Source organism: Lissotriton vulgaris, chromosome 6, assembly GCF_964263255.1.
Source record: "Lissotriton vulgaris chromosome 6, aLisVul1.2, whole genome shotgun sequence".
NCBI lineage: Eukaryota > Metazoa > Chordata > Amphibia > Caudata > Salamandridae > Lissotriton > Lissotriton vulgaris.
In genome coordinates, this window is record NC_141694.1 from 1,095,953,765 (window position 1) to 1,095,971,441 (window position 17,677).

The 17,677-nt window shown below is 51.5% G+C and overlaps 1 protein-coding gene across 1 annotated transcript in view; it reads left to right on the forward strand.

Moving 5' to 3' along the window:
* IGF2R (insulin like growth factor 2 receptor) overlaps nt 1-17,677 on the forward strand; it is a 1,757,136-nt gene that overhangs the window by 1,664,956 nt on the left and 74,503 nt on the right. The window contains exon 46 of the mRNA XM_086927157.1: nt 5,684-5,845. Coding sequence (XP_086783283.1) covers nt 5,684-5,845 — 162 coding nt within the window. The remainder of the gene's footprint in view (nt 1-5,683; nt 5,846-17,677) is intronic.

The window sequence follows — 17,677 nt, forward strand, 5'->3', positions numbered from 1 at the left end:
TTCTCCGCTCTCTCCTCGCGTCCGCTCTCCTTCAACCTCCTCCGCTGGTCCTTCGCGTCTCGCCAACTCCTGCCACGAGTCCACCGCTGGGAACCAATCCACCTCTGTGTTGCCGGTCTTTATACGATCCCCTCGGGTCGCTGAGGAAAGGCTTCCGGGGTCAGGCAGGGTCACTTCCGGTCCTTTAGTGGCCGTTGCACTTCCGGGGTCAATCCAGGTCGTTTCCGGTCCGCTGGGCGTCGGCGATGTTGTCGGCACCTGCAGGGAGACAGAGAGAGGTGTAGCCGGTTTGGGCGGCAGGTTAGTGTTGTCGCCCCTATGGGTGTTCGTATGGGGTCGCTGCGACCTGGAGGTAAGCTCTGCCCCTTCACAATGACCAACTCTTTGTTGGTTATGTGGGCGCTAAGAAGGGAAAGGCGGAGCACAAGAGGACCATCTCGCGGTGGATCATCTTGTGTATCCAGGCATGTTACTCCATGGCCAAAAAGGAGCCCCCTGCTGGATTGCGGGCTAATTCTACTCGGGCCACGGCGACTATAACTGCCCTGGGCCGAGGAGTGCCCTTGCAGGACATTTGCCAGGCATCTACGTGGGCCTCGCTGCACACGTTTGCAAGAGACTACTGCCTGGACAGCCAAGTCCGGAGGGATGGCTTCTTTGGCCGTTCCGTCCTCCAGGACTTTCTGGTGTGATTATTGGTTCGCAGACCCACCACCGGGGTTGGTATTGCTGGGGTATCTATTCTAAGGTAAGGAATCTATCACTAACGTGTCTCTTTCAGATGCACAAGTTACTACTTGTGTATCGATATATCTGTAAGAGACTTTAGTTAGTGATAGATTCCTTACCGACCCACCCATCCTCCCCGTTCTGCAAACCGATATCTAGGGTTAAGGTCATCCCCTTTCAGGGCCCTAGTTTCTTGGCACCAGTGTTGGTTCTATCATGGCTCTGCGTATCTGGCGCTGAAAAGCTGTGTATCAGAACTGACGTTAGAGCGCATGGGCAGCGTCTCAGTACTCCGACGACGTCATTCCGGCGCTAACGACGCCGACGACGGACGCAGAGCCGCGGACGACGCCTACCGACGCGCAGGGGTATTGCTACGCAAAAATTTCCGGATCCAGTCTGATGCCTGGGGATATTCTAAGGTAAGGAATCTATCACTAACTAATGTCTCTTATAGATATATCGTTACACAAGTAGTAACTTGTGCAACTGTCATAATTGTGAACTCAGTCCACTTCTTATCCTTTGATTCTAAATTGGTTTGTTTTAGTTGTTAAGTACATGCTGAAGATTTCATTTTATCCACATTCATTATAACTAGTTTGCTAGCAGTATAGTAATGCTTAAGTGCGCTATCAGCGTTGAAGAACTGCAGTCGTTCCCATCTGGTGTGCCCTCCGTTGAACTTGCTCTCTCTGCTACTGCCATCGTGCCAACCATACATACATTTGATCATTTTCTTGAAAATCCTAGACCTGGCTCGCTCCCCTAGGCAGAACTTCAGTGTAATGTTTCTCTCTGGAGGGATTTTGAATGCCTGTACCAGAAGACCTATTTACTAGAATCTGGTGTGACTCTAAGATTAGAAAAGGTTGTATACAATGTTGACCTTATTTAGATTTACATATTTCAAGGTAAAGATAACCAGAACACTAGTCATTGATCACTATCCCACTTACCAACAAGCTCTGTCAGCTTTTTTCTCTGTCCAGGCTGGTAACATTAGTAGGGGTAGTTTGCCAAAAAACCTTTGCCTTTGAATTTAGCTAAAAATGGACCTGCAGTTGTCTGCTTTCCTTTAATTGTATGTTGAATAATTTGTGCAGCCATCAGGGACCTCTCCAGGTACCGAAACTAAATTCACGATCTTTGTAATAAATGCTGGGTCCAATTTCGGTCTGCTTAATAGATCGTTAAGTAATTTGTCAGGTTCTGATACATTATTCACCCTGTAGATTTCCAATGGCAGAAATTCCTATGAGGACTAATGGTTCTAAAAGCCTGAACAAGATTAATTGTATTTTATAGTGTGGTGTCTTAGGTGTGGACAGTAATTGCCAATGCATTACTACTACTGGAGCTGACAGATCATGCACAAGAATTTCACAGTACCCTCCTTTAGATTACCTCCCTGCACCCTTTGCTTTGACTAACTTCACCTCATCAAATATGTTTCTTGTTTTTTCATAAAAAAAACCTACATGTGTTTAGGATTTGCCTTCTAATGTTTTCAGAGGTTCCACTATCCATTACCTTAAAATTTTGGCTGACAAAGACATTGGAGGCAAAGTGTATTGATCTTGCTGTAAGGGAAATCTTGATAAGTACAGTTGGATATCCATAAACCAGGAATGCTGTGGTATTGTGACAAATCCGGTTATTAGTAAACAGATATTCATAGAAGTTATTATTTCAGCTGCGTTTTGAACATAAATTGAACAACTACATCAACTTAATGCTTTGGTGATTGTATGTGTCTGATAATTATCTTAAAGAAATAAATTGTGCTAGGACTTAGGCAGGCCTTTATTAGCCTTACAACACTACCAAAGAGTTTCTTTGTATTTGCCTTACTGTGTGAATCGTAGCCACTAAAGTGTATTATGTTTTTTTCATAATTGGATTTAATTATGCAACCTGGTATGAATATAATTCCCAACAGAGACTTCTCATCTCCGAATCCCCATCTTGTCAATATTCCCCAAGTGTCAGACTGGATCTTGAAACTTTTCAGAAGTACCTCTGGACTCCATCAGGGGATGCCATGTGGCTCCGCACTGACGCCATTCCTCTCCAGAAATGACTTGCGTGGCCATTATAGGCAGCACCCCTGCGCACTGACATAATTTTCTTTCTGTGCCACAATACGCAGATCCGGAGATCCCTTCGTATCTCAGACATTTACCTCCATGTTTCTTCAGTGTGCAAAGGATGTCACCCCCTCCCCCTCCCCCCCAAAAAACCACCAATCCAGAACAGGATTCCCTGTGGAGTTCAAGGCATACCACAATTGTATGTCAAAGAACCCAAAGGCCATTGGGGACCATAAGGCGAAGCTTTACATCGCCAACCATAAGAAGACTCCTCACCAGGACCGCCCCAAGTAGTGGTCTGCGCTGAAAGTTCGATCCCAGTCCTGTAGTTGTTCAATATGCCGGTCGTGTCCAAATAATCTGGTAGGTCGAAAAAGAAGCACAAGAATTCGTAGCAGCTTTCTGCTCCGTCGAGCTTCACACATTCGTCTGAAAGGAAGCGTGGCTGCACTACAACTCCCAATCTCACTCTTGAAGTTGGCTGGCTAAGGAGCCGATCCAGCAGCAGGTTAAACCGATACTTGAGTTTTAAGAGCCAACAGTCAATCCACATCCTATTAAAAAGTTCAACACAGCTATGCTCTGCCTGTTAGGATCCCTACCCGCTCCTTCTGGTGCACATTTGGGCCCCAGGGAGCGGAGATGCCCTCCATTTGTCTACTGCTGGCAGGTTTGCCCTCTGCACCACTGGAATCCTCCTAACCCATCTTGCCTCCAGTTCCACTTTTGACCCCACTTCAGGCACCTCAACCTAGGCCTACCCTGGGATTTTCGACACTGATGCAGACTCCATCGATGCTGGAGAAGGAGGTCCAAGTAGTTTTCTCCAGTGCCAAATCAATGCTGGTCCTACCTTGACCGAAGTCGTGCCCGAAACCAACAGAGTGCCACATTTCCCCCATCTGAATTACCAAGTCCACAAGGGAGAACACACACACATTGCATTCCCTTTTTGGTACCTATTCTGACAATGACCTGGGTGATGAATTCGCTCAATCCTACCAGGATAATAATTGGTACAATGACCCACAGAAGGTTAGTTAGTGGTCTCAATACGTCCCAGAAAACAGACCTACTCCGAAACCCCTGGATGGGCCACAGAAGAATCTGCTTCCTGTGCCTTGGTTAAGTATAGAGTGGCCGAAGTATTTGACCTCAAGCTCCCCAACTTGGAGGTTAAGACTAATGTTTTGACGGAAGTCCTCCAACTTGGGCAAACAGTTTCTGAACCCTTTCTTCCATTTAATGAGGTGTTGATCGATACCTTATTGGGGCTGCCCCTCTAGTCAATCGACAACTTGCCAGGTGCCATCACCCTCCTCTTACCCTTCCCCCAAAAGTCTAGTGGTGTAAGACTCCACAAGCTGGTCTAACTGGAAAAATTATCCCAATACTCCCCCTAACAAAGAATGCAAGCTAGAGGAGGCGTTTGAGTAACAGGTGTTTTCTTCCACTAGTCTGGCACTTTGATCGGTTAACTCCAGCTGCTAGTTAACACTGTATTCCCACACCCATTGGGACAAATCCTCCCTTGTGTGCCAGAAGATCTCTGACCTGTTATTGCTCAGGCAATCTAAGATGGTTGTGAAGCAGCAAAGTTCGCGATTCATTGTGGCTTGGACACCACTGATGCTATTGGGCTGGCCATTAGCACCACTGTTGCCATTCACCTCCACACATGGCTGCGATCATCTAGGTTCTCCAGCAATGCTCTCACCTCCCTGATGGACATGTCCTTTAACGGAACTTGCCTGTTTGGGAGCAATGTTTATTCTGCTATGGAGCATTCTAAAAAGAGCACACAACAGCTCGCTCTCTGAGCCTGTATGCCAGACCTCGCGAACCGCACCAATTCAGACGTTCCTTATGCTGCTTTAGGAGAGAAACGCTCTGTACCGACATCATGTCTAGCCTCCTCATGGAACCCCGCAGTTTTGTGTCGTGTCCTGTTCCCCACAACCCCGCAGCTGGAGATCATAGGGCTGCACAGTCTACCCCTCCCCTTGCAGCCCTACCTGCCAAACCTCTTTAGCATGCCCTTGATGGAGCACAGCCACCCAGTGGGAGACAGAACCCCCCAATACTTACCAGGTTAGCAGGCAAAAACATCAAACATACGGGCTTTACAGCTCATTTGCAGGGAATACACCTTCCACTGTCTACCCAGTGCCTGTTGAAGTTCTGAAGATCAGGACCAACTGGGCCCAAGCCATCCTAGTGGCCCTGATTGGGCACAGAAAGTATGGTATCCAGAGCTCCTGGGTTTGGGCATCTGTCCTCTGATCGGTAACTCTCTCTCTGATAGAGACTCTATTTACCTGCAGATTCCTCACCAACCCTCCCCTCCTCCTAGGTTTGTCTTTGGACTCTATCGGTTAATAAGATCCCAAGTCTAGGATTCTTCACAGTGGTGACAACCAATTTGCTCTTGGGTCTCTGCATCTGGGGGCACACAGCCTTGAAAGCAACTGATGTTTTCATGCAGGGTGGAGCCTATATAGGCCAGCGTGTCATTTTTTAAGCGGAACAATGTCCATGCAGAACCTCGTATGGTGCAGAGGAACCGCGGAAAAGTTTTTCGATCTAGTCTGATACCTTGGGAATATTCAAATGTGGAGGAATCTGCGGCTAGATAGTCTCTACCAGAAACCGCATTACTGAAGGTAAGTTACTTGTTGTATATTTCCAATTGTAAATATTGTAATGTATACGTCTAAGTTCTGTTTACATCTTTCGGGAAGACCATATTGGAATTTGTTTCTCCTTCAGAAATTAGTCTGGTATATTCTTTTGCCCTTGTTTTTGTGCATATGTTACTGACTAAACTTTTAAAGCCCTTACGTGTATTTTCACTTTAATAGGACAGAGACACCTGATGGCATAGATCATCTGTCAGACAATGGTGATGAAAACCAGAAAAGTTTGTCTGGAAGAAGCCAAGCAGTAGGTGCTGTCCTGAGTTTGCTTTTGGTGATTCTCACTGCTTGCCTGATTGTTCTTCTGTTGTACAAGAAAGAGAGGCGGTAAGATGACTGTGATGAACTTTCATTCCCAAACTATTCTCTTTATTGTTTGCTTTTCTGTGAACATAAGGCAGTAATCGAGGATTTATGCATGTGATCTTCCAAAGTGCAAACCTAGCTATATAGTAATGATAAAAGAAAATGGGGGTGGTCAGCAAGATGCACCAAGCATTGGCTAAGTCAATAGATCCCCCTATAGTTAATTGACCTCTGAATGACCCTATTGTTCAGACGTTTCGCTGTGAGCCACTCATAGATATCAGAAGCCCTTAACTAATAGTCATATTTCCAGAATAAAATAAATAATAAACACGGGGATATGCTAAAACTATGCTACACTTTGAAAAAAGGATTTTAGAAATCCAGTGTGGAATAAAGTTTATTTTATAGGGCCTTTCCAATGTAAGTGTCCGCATCAGAGAGTGAACAAGGAACAAGCGACCACAAATGAGAATGAGTGACAAAGTAAGTCAGCTAACATGCAAGTGAGTGAATGTACACAAGGGTAATTGGTTTAATTGGAATGAACGAAGATTACAGTGCCCAAAAGGAATCTGTTATTAACAGAAAGCCAATGTCTGAAATATGGGGATCGTTATGAGGGGGTCTGACCTTGAATGAGTGCATCTTTCCTGACGCCTCACACTTTTTTTTTCTCCAGAAATCCCCTAAGCATTATAGAACCCTCCACTTTGTCTGGAGATTAGTTCACTGCTTTCTTATTTTTTCCCTGTCTGAATTCGATGCAGTTTATTGCTTGCTTAGGAAGGAGGAATCCTTAGGTTTTCTTTTTCGGATAGAGAAGTCTAACCACAGATTACTCACCTTTTGAATATTCTCAAGGTGTCAGACTGGATCTGGAAATGTTTTTCAGCAGTACCTCTGCATGCCGGTTGGTGGAGCTGTGCGGCTCCGCACTGACGCTGTTCCACTCCAGAAATGACGTACACAGCCATACAGGTGCCATTGCTGTGTGCTGCTTGTTCCTTTCAGTGTTACCAGAGTCTGATTCGGAGCTAATCCCATCTCTCTAAGACAGTTTTCAAACCAGATATTTTACAGTGTGCAAGGGAAATGTCCCGTCCCAAGTTTACAGGATTCAGACCTTGTCACTAAGAAATGTATGTGACAGATACTCATCAGGCTTGCCTGGAGTTGAGCCACGACTCACAGGACTACAGTGACTGCAACGATGAACCCGAAACCCATATGAGAAAGCAAACCGAAACGCTGACGCCAGAGACTGTAAGACTCTAATACCAGACCAGTCCAAGCAAAGGGCTGGTCCTTAAAGCATTCCCGGTCCAAAAGTTGCAGGAATTGTTCCTTAGGTCTGTTATTGTTAAGCTTTAAGTCTTCAGGTATGTTGAAGAAAAAACATAAAAAATGCAAGCAGGATTCTGCCCCTTCCCACCTCTAACATTCTCCTGAGAAGATGCAAGGGTGTCTCCATGTCTCTTGATCTCGCTCCCGAAGTCAGTCCATGTCAGAGCCCATCCCAGAACTTGTCCTCGCCCAACCCGAGTTTCCAGGGCTGTCGGAGATACTGAGGCAAATCAGAGTTCCACAAGGCTATGTTCCAACTCTTCTGATGCTTACAAACTCCCTCTGGTGCACCAATGGGCCCCATGAAGCTGACAGCCCCCCCCCCCCAATATGGGATGTCCCCTGTGAGTTTGCCAACTGCGCCAGTCGGACCCTCTGGATCCATCATGGTCCTCCAGCTCGTGCACCAAAACTGGCGACACGCTCCATGCCTTTCTAGATTCTTGGAGCCTAGATGCTGAGGCTGAATTAATCGATGTTGGAGGTGCCCATTGTGCCTTCAAACTCGAAATCAGCACCGCTACAACCCGGATCGAGGCCACACATGGCCTCCGTCAATGCTACATCTTCCCCACTTGACATTCCACCGCCACAAGAAAGGACTCATACCTTGTATTCATTATTTATTACAGATTTGAATAGCAAATATGATGCAGGTGTTGAAGTAGTGCAACCATATCACAAATAAACTTGGATTGATGGCCTTCATGTAGCCATTTACCTTGGCACTTCCACTGAGTCAGGAATTCTCTCACTCCCTGGTCCTGCCATTAAGGATAGTGCTTCTTACACAAAGGTCATGCTTGGGGTAGCCATAGTTCTTGAACTCCAGCTCCCCACCTTAGAGGTCAAAACCAAAGTATTGACGGAAATTGTGCAGCCAGGGCAAATGTCTACTGAGCCCGGCTTACTCTTTAATGAGGAATTTACAATACTCTCTTAGGGGCCCGGTCCAAACCTGTCTCTGGATCTCCTGGTCAATCGTCAAATTGCAAGATGCCATCCCCTGCCCTTGGTGAGACTGCATTTTTGTCTCCGCACCGCTCCTCTGAAAGCTTGGTGGACTACAAGTCGGCCAAACCTGAATACCTTTGTGACTACTGCCGACCAAAACCCTCCCCCCATAGGGAGTTCAAACTAGTGGAGACTTTTGGGAAAGGGGTATTTTCTTCCACCAGCTTGGCCCTCAGGTCTGTGAATAAGTGGTGCCTACAGGGCCTCTATTTCTACACTCTTTGGTGTCTCAAAAGACCTCTGACTTGTTCTGAACCCATACATGATGGTTGTTATGTTATGTTATATGTTATAAACCGTTTTGTAGCGCGCTCTGTTACTTGTGAGTATCCTGGCGCGGGGAAGGGATCAAAGCGGCAAAAAACAAGACAGAAGAGAATCCTCCTAACCTGCACTCGTGAATAGGTGGGTTTTCAGATGTGATACAGCCAAGTTCACAACTCCTCATGGTTTGGATAAAAGCGATTCCATTGGGCATGTGATTGACAGCAGTGTCACAATTCATTGCCATGCATGCCTGTGGTCATCTGGTTTTCCAGGTGATGTCCAGTTGTCCCTTATGGACATGCCCTTTGGCAGGACTCGCCAATTTGGGGACAAGGTAGAATATGCTGTGGAGCGGTTCGAGGAGAGCATGGCCGACTAGTCCCAAGTCATCCTAGTGTCCCCTGATTGGGCTCCGAGAGTATTAGCGTTTAGAGCTTCTGGACTTGAGCAGCCGTCCTCTGATCAGACTGCCCCTGTTGTCGTAGCCACGGGTGAGGGTGCTGCATTCAGGCCCTCGCGGTTTCCAGCTTCATGCATGGAGATTCAGCAGTGACAGCTGCAACCGTTCGACCTTCTTCCAGAGGCAATGAATGTCATGAAAAACACTACATGCCTGTTGTTGGGACAAATTTGTACTTTGGTGTGGCACACACAAATTTGATCACCTTCAAGCCAAGTTATCTGACATTATATTGTTTGTTTTGTCTCTTCCCTAGCAAGGCTTTTCTTTGGGCACAGTTAAGGGATATCTTTTGTCTCTTTTTGGCCTTTTTGCGGTTACTGGACCAGCCATCATTATTTAAAATACAAGTTGTAATCCATTTTTCTTCCTTCTCCTTCAGTCATATCACAGTGGAACCTTAACTTTGTCTTCCCGTATTTGATGAGTTCTCCCTCTTTGAGCCACTTCACAGCTGTCCTTAGCTGCTTCATACCCTGAAGGTAATGGTCCTCTTCACTATAACATCAGCATGGCGAGCATGCTGCAGGCTCTTTACGTCAATCCACCGCATAGTACCTTTTTCCCAGACAAATTGATTCTGCGGATGTGTGCATCTGTCTTTCCTAAAGTTATGATGTTGTTCAATGTCAGCCAGACCATCACCCTACTGGCGTTATATACTCTGCCTCATCCCTCTAAGGAGGAAGGGAGACACCATCGCTTGGACACCAAAAGAGCGCTGAGCTTTTACATTGATAATACCAAACAATACCAGGTGGACGATCCACTCTTTGTGTGTTCGCTGGAGCAAAAAAAAGGGAAGGTCTTGCAGAAAAGGACCATCTCCCACTGGATGGTACTCTGCATCAAGATCTGCTACATATTGGCAAAAAAGCAGCCTTTGGAAGGACTGCAAGCTCAATCTGATAGACATGTAGCCACAGATTCCTTACCTTAGAATTTTCCCAGGCATCAGACTGGATCCGGAATGTTTTTCGTGAGCAGTACCCCTGCTCGTTAGTAGGTGGCATTATCTGAAAGAAACACGTTAGTGTTAGATTCCTTACCTTAGAATATCCCCAGGCGTCAGTCTGGATCCGGAAACTTTTGCGTAGCAGTACCCCTGCGCGTCGGTAGGCGTCGTCTGCAGGCGTCCCCTGCGGCTCCGCGTCCGTCGTCGGCGTCGTGCGCCGTGATGACGTCGCTGGAGTATATAGACGCCGCCTCCGCGCGCTGACGTCAGTTCTTCTTTTTTCCGCGCCAGTGGACACAGATCTGAAGAGCAGTACTCCGGTCTTTTGACCAAGTTTTTCGATTGTTATTTCTCTAATTGTGCCTGATAGGATGCCTGGGTTCAAGCACTGTGATGACTGTGAGCGCACGATGTCGGTCACAGACCATCACCGCCTCTGTCTCCGGTGTCTGGGCCCCGACCACGACGTGGACTCCTGTGTCGACTGCCGGGCCCTCACCAACAAGGCTAGGCGGGAGCGGTCCCGCAAGCTACTGGAGCTCCGGGTGTCGGCCCCACGTCGGGACCGGGAGCGGTCCCGGTCCGGCCGGAGGTCGAGAGAGCGTTCGAGGGAGCGGTCGCGGAGCCGCGCCGAGCGTTCCGGAAGTCGACACCACTCGTCAGGCTCATCAGGTAAGAAGCACAAGAAGTCGGGGCGTCGTCATCGTACCCCCGACTCCCCCCGACGCTCGCGCGATGCGGCCGGGGGCTCGGGTGACCCCAACCCCGCGGCTCCGCGAGAGTCGCCGGCGCGGCCTGCCTCATACCCTCCGGTCCCTGGGCACGGCGCGACGCCTGAGGAGATCGAGGCGTTCCTCATGGCCATGAGGGCGCTTGCTTCTCCGACGGGGCCTACGGCGCCTTCGGGCCCAGTGCTACCGTCTGGGGGCCCTGGCGGTTCGGGTGTCCCTGCCTCGGCGCCGTCGGGTGCTCCGGCCCCGGCGTCGCCGACGGCTCCGACCCCGGCGCCGCAAGGGCCTTCGGGATCGGCGCCGGCTGGTCTTCCGGCCTCCCCGGCGCCGTTACCATCGGGGTTACCCCCGACGCCGCCCCCGCGCGGCGCCAGTTCTCCGGTGCCGGCTCCGGCCGGCGGCGGGGTTCCGGCGCCGGCTCCGGGCGGCGCCGTCCCCTTACCTTCACCGACGCCAGACGCGGCGCCGGACGGGCGTCGCTCGACGCCGGTCCCGGCGCCGATGGGGCCCATGAACCCCGAGGAGCCGGTCTACATCGTTGACTCCGAATACGGAGAAGATGAAGAGTTCGGTGAAGGTTGGGAGGGGTCCGAGGACCCTCTGTCACGCGAGTGCCAGTATGACCCGGACTGGACAGGTGACTTGGGGGATGCCAGTGGTCTGGACGACTCTCCTAACCCTGGTTTGATCTCTCCTCCTTTCGTGGCATCGGTGGAGGGAGCTGCCTATTCTGTGGTGCTGATGAGGGCTGCCAAGGCCTTACACCTTGAGCTCCCCGTCGCGGCCGTGAGGCCTAACATCCTCACCGAGGTCTTCAAACCGCAGTCATGCCCACAGGAGCCACTGTGCCGTTTAATGAAGCCTTGTCAGACGTTCTGTTGGGCACGTGGTCCAGGCCCGCTTCAGGTGCGCCTGTTGATCGGAACGTGGCCAGGCGCCACCGTCCTTGTCCGGACGACCCCAAGTTCCTGTCTACCCACCCCACTCCTGAGAGTCTGGTGATCCAGGCCTCGACCTCCCAGTCCGCATTCCCGTCGGCCCCGCCCGACCGGGAATCCAAGAGGTATGACCAGTTTGGCAAGAAGGTCTTCTCGTCCATTAGTTTGGGCCTGCGGTCTTGTCCCACCGCTTGCCTCTTGGGCCGCTACACCCACTCTGTGTGGGATACGGTCGCGGAACTGCTGCCAGAATGCCCCATGGAGGTGCGGGCAAAACTCGGTCAGGCTGTGGCTGAGGGCCGAGATGCAGCGAAATATTCGATACGGTGTGGTCTTGATACGACCGACTCGCTGGGCAGAGCTATGTCAACGACGGTGGCGATTCGTCGCCACGCCTGGCTGAGATCCGCCAACTTTTCGGCCGATGTCCAGAATACATTGATGGACATGCCGTTCGATGGCTGTCACCTGTTCGGTGACAAGGCGGACCACGCGCTGGAACGCTTCAAGGACTCCAGGGTCACGGCCAAGTCCTTGGGTCTCTCGACCCAGCGTCAGCAAACGGGTTTGTTTCGTCCCTTTCGTGGCCAAGGAAGGGCCGCCCCCACACGTGCTGCCAGCCACGAGCTGCAACAATCCTTTCAACGCGGTGGCGGCCGTGGAAACCGCCGTGGTGGCGGTCGGGGACAACGGCGGGGTCAGGCCACACCTCCCCCCGCAGCATCTGCCTCAAAATCCTCCTACTCCGTGCTTTCGGCCCCATGTGACGCCAGTGGGTGGCAGGGTTCGCCATCACCACGCTCACTGGCGCACGATCACTTCATACAGGTGGGTGCTGCAAATCGTCCGAAGGGGCTACTCCCTCCCCTTCGAGACCACTCCTCCAGCCATGCCACCGCAGAACTACCGTGTGTCGGGGGACCACTTGACACTTCTGCAGGAGGAAATTACGGCCCTCTTGGCCAAGGGGGCCATCGAGCGCGTTCCTGGGCCAGAAGTAGGGCGTGGTTGTTATTTCCACTACTTTCTGGTACCCAAGAAGGACAAGGGGGGCCTACGTCCTATCTTGGATCTAAGGAACGTCAACGGCTTCCTCCGGAAGGAGAAGTTCAAGATGTTGACGTTAGCTCAGGTCTTGGCTGCTCTAGACCCACAAGACTGGATGGTAGCGTTGGACTTGCAGGGTGCCTATTTTCACATCCCCGTCCTGCCGGCCCACCGGCGTTACCTGCGGTTCACGGTAGGCCAGGAGCACTTTCAGTGTATCGTGCTTCCCTTCGGCCTTACAAGCGCCCCACGGGTGTTCACAAAGGTGATGGCGGTGGTCGCAGCCCATCTGCGCAGGTTGGGGGTTTCAGTCTTCCCCTACCTAGACGACTGGTTGTTGAAGGCGGGCCCGCCCCAGACAGTCGTCCACCACCTTCAGATGACGGCAGACCTTTTGCACGACCTGGGGTTCTCCATCAATGTGCCGAAATCACACCTGTGTCCCTCTCAAAAGTTCCTTTTCATCGGAGCAGTTCTGGACTCGGCACAGTTTCGGGTTTATCCTCCGGAACGGCGGGTTCGGGATATTCAGGCTTTGATTCCCATCTTTCAGCCGCTATCCCGGGTTTCGGTCAGGTTGACGCTGCGGCTGCTGGGACTGATGGCTTCCTGCATCCTTCTGGTGCATCACGCCCGGTGGCGGATGCGGGCTCTGCAGTGGGACCTGAAGTTTCAGTGGGCCCAGCATCAGGGCAACTTGTCCGACCACGTCTTGATCTCGGAGGGCACTGCGAGACAACTGCAGTGGTGGCTTACGGACCGCGATTGGGTCAGAGGCAGATCCCTCTCCCTTCCCCAACCGGAGCACGTTGTCGTGACGGACGCGTCCCTCCAGGGCTGGGGTGGCCACTTGGGAGAGGCAGAGATCAGAGGCATCTGGTCTCCGGCGGAGTCCCGGCTCCATATCAACCTGTTGGAGCTGCGGGCGATTCGTCTGGCACTGAAGGCATTCCTCCCCTTTGTCAACGGGAGTGTAGTGCAGGTGTTCACCGACAACACCACCGCCATGTGGTACTGCAACAAACAGGGCGGAGTGGGGTCGTGGACCCTTTGCCAGGAGGCTCTGCGCCTCTGGCAATGGCTGGAACGTCAGGGCGTGACTCTGACGGTTCAACACCTGGCAGGTTCCCTGAACGCCAGGGCGGACGAACTCAGCCGTCGGTGCTCGATGGATCACGAATGGCGTCTGAACTCGGACGTGGCGCAAGGCATCTTTCTGCAATGGGGAGAGCCTTGGTTAGATCTATTCGCCACAGAAGAGAACGCGCAATGTCATCAGTTCTGCGCGTTGGAGTTTCCAAGACGGCACTCGCATGGCGACGCCTTTCGGCGCGAGTGGAGTTGCGGTCTGTTATACGCCTTTCCGCCTATACCACTTCTGCCCAGAGTGCTGAAGAAGATCAGGCGCGACCGGGCCCAAGTTATCCTTGTGGCTCCGGACTGGGCTCGAAGGTACTGGTATCCCGAGCTACTCAGCATGTCAGTCGGTCCCCCGATCCACCTGCCCCTTCAGGAGGACCTTCTGTCGCAGCAGCAGGGGACGGTCCTCCACCCGACCCTGTCCAGTCTCCACCTCCATGCTTGGAGATTGAGCGGCGGCAGTTGAGGCCATTTGACTTGCCTCCTGAAGTCTGTGATGTTATTCTGGCAGCCAGGCATCCCTCCACTAAGTCGGTATACGCCTGTCGGTGGAACAGATTTGTGGCATGGTGCACAGGAAAGGCTGTGGATCCTCTTTCTGCCCCTCTTTCGGAGGTTCTTCTGTTTCTTCTTTCTCTTGCCCAGCAGGGCTCTGCTCTGGGCACTATCAAGGGCTACCTTTCTGCCCTTTCAGCCTTTTTGAGGCTTCCTGATCAGCCTTCTTTGTTCGAATCCCCGATTGTAACTCGATTCTTGAAAGGCATCACTCACATGTTTCCACCTGTTCCGTTTGTGATGCCTCAGTGGGATTTGAACCTGGTTCTAACTTTCCTGATGTGTGCTCCCTTTGAGCCCCTTCATTCTTGTCCTCTCCGTCTCCTGACTTTAAAGACGGCTTTCCTGGTTGCCATCACCTCTGCCAGGAGAGTGAGTGAGCTCCAGGCTCTTTCTGTCCAACCTCATTTCCTGTCCATCCATCCTGACAAGGTGGTTCTGAGGACTAGACCTTCTTTCCTGCCCAAGGTTGTTTCGGCCTTTCACATCGGGCAGTCCATCACCCTCCCTTCCTTCTTCCCGCCTCCGCATCCTTCAAAGGATGAAGAGCGGCTCCACCGTCTGGACCCAAAACGTGCGCTTTCATTTTACATGGATCGCACACGCCAGTTCCGGGTGGATGACCAACTGTTTGTTGGCTACGTGGGTGCGAAGAAGGGACGGGCGGTCTGTAAACGGACCATCTCTCGATGGGTCGTTCTCTGCATCAAAGCGTGCTACTCTTTGGCTCGGAAGGAGCCTCCTGTTGGGCTGAGGGCCCATTCCACTCGGGCCACGGCGGCTACCACTGCCCTGGGCCGGGGAGTCCCCTTGCAGGACATTTGCCAGGCGGCTACGTGGGCCTCGCTGCACACATTTGCGAGGCACTACTGCCTGGACAGTCAAGTCCGGAGGGATGGCTTCTTTGGCCGTTCTGTCCTCCAGGACTTTCTGGTGTAGTTTTGTATTGGTTCGCAGACCCACCACCGGGGTTGGTATTGCTGGGGTATGTATTCTAAGGTAAGGAATCTAACACTAACGTGTTTCTTTCAGATGAACAAGTTACTTACCTTCGGTAACGATATATCTGTAAGAAACATTAGTTAGTGTTAGATCCCTTACCGAACCCACCCATCCTCCCCGTTCTGCGAACTGATACCTAGGGTTAAGGACATCCCTTTCAGGGCCCTAGTTTTACATGGCACCAGTGTTGGTTCTCTCATGGCTCTGCGTCTCCTGGCGCGGAAAAGCTGTGTGCAAAGAACTGACGTCAGCGCGCGGAGGCGGCGTCTATATACTCCAGTGACGTCATCACGGCGCACGACGCCGACGACGGACGCGGAGCCGCAGGGGACGCCTGCAGAAGACGCCTACCGACGCGCAGGGGTACTGCTACGCAAAAGTTTCCGGATCCAGACTGACGCCTGGGGATATTCTAAGGTAAGGAATCTAACACTAACTAATGTTTCTTACAGATATATCGTTACCGAAGGTAAGTAACCTGTTCGATCAGCTCCATGTCTGTCGTCTGCTTCTTCTGCACTGACAGTGACGTTGCAGTACGTATAAAGGCGCCACCCAGACATGCATGTCAGCTCTTTCTTTCCACTCCAGTCAACGCTGATCTGAAGAAGAGCTACCCCTCTGTCGTTTTTTTACAGGCCTTTTTCGACCTTTTTATCAACTATTTTTTAGAATACCTCCTGGTGTGTCAGGTAATGTCTTTGTGCAAGTCCGGTTTTAAGCCCTGCAGCGCCCATCACCGACGGGTGCCGATGACCGATAAGCACCTTATTGGTCTGCGGTGTTTCTCTCTCCAAAGGCTTTGAGGGAGCAGTCCCTGAAGTTGCTAACAGCCTGGCATTCGACTCCATGGAAGTAGAGATCCTGGTCAAGAGGAAGATCCCAGAAGTCCTCCTTATCCCACTCAAAGTCCTTGGGGTGCTCTGGTAGGAGGCACAAAAAGAAGAGCAAGAAGTCAAAGCGCGCTTTGATTTCTCATGGGAGCCTTGGTATTTCAGGCCTCATTCCCTGGAGCCTGCACCTGGGACGACTCAATGCCTTCCTTTCCGAAGGCCGGACCAACCCCAGCCCAATTAAAAGAATTCTATGAGGTCTTGCGCCTCATACTTGAGGGGCCCCCAGCCCACCAATGCACCTTCAGGCCCCGCGGGGGGGGGGGGCCTCTTCTGGTTCCACCCCGGCGGCGGCGGCCCCAGCTCTGGTAAGGGCCCAGGATCCATTCCTGAATTCGGACCCAAGCAGTTTGTGCCATCTTGACCTTTACCGGTCCAGATGCTCCCGATGCCAGCAGCGCCATCCTCAACTCTGACACGGAGCCGGATGGGCGTTGCGCCGACACCAGCAGGAGCCTTGACTCTTAGATCGGAGCTGGAGCCTTATTTTTCCCAGTCCTCCGGGAAGACTAGGAGGGGTCACTGAACTCTTTAGAATACCAGCCTAATGAGGAAGAACAGTGTGGACTAGTGTGGACTAGTGTGAATACCTGGATGAGGCCAGGTGACTGGATACATCTCCAGATGCTGGTCTGTTTTCTCCTTCTTCCGTGGCTATGGAGGAGGGAGCTTCTTATGCAATGTTATTGTGTACGGCGGCTTATGTCCTTGTCCTTCAGCCGCCCTCGTTGGCAGTCAAGACTAATCTCTTGACAGAGGTGCTGCAACCTGGAGTCTCCATGTTGAAATCCTTGCTCCCCTTCAATGACCCTTCACTGACTTCCTGCTGGGTACCTGGTCCAAACCCACCACAGGGGCTCCTGTGAATAGGCCGATGGCCCCCTGCCATCGCCCCCCCTGGGGACCCAGACTTTCATACGCAACACCCAACCCCTGAGAGCTTGGTAGTCCAAGCCTCCACCTCCCAAGGTTCTTTCCTTACCTCTCCCCCGACTAAGGAATTCAAGAGGCTGGACTCATTGGGGAAAAAGTTGTTTTCTTCCACTAGCCTGGCATTGCGTTCCATGACCATTGCATGCATTTTCAGCCACTATTCACACACTTTGTGGGATATGGTTGTGCAACTGTTGCCACAGGTCCCGGATGCGGCCCGGCTGTTCTCTTCCAAGCAATCACCGATGGGAGAGACATGGCCAAGTTCATTATTCGATGAAGACTTGACACGACCAATTTGCTAGGCAGAGTGGTTTCCACAATGCTGGCCTTTAGGTGCCACACATGGCTGAGGACGACGGGCTTTTGGGTGTTGTCCAAGCTTCCCTTATATACATGTGCTTCGATCGCACTCGTCTCTTGGGAGGCTAGGCAGGTTCGGTACTTAAGCGCTCTAAGGATTCTCGTGCTACGGGAAGGTACTTGGGCCTCGCTGCTGCTCCACATCCACCTCAGACTACATCTCGCTCCATTTGTGGCTATGAAAGGGGCTTCCAGCTGTGCCAATTCC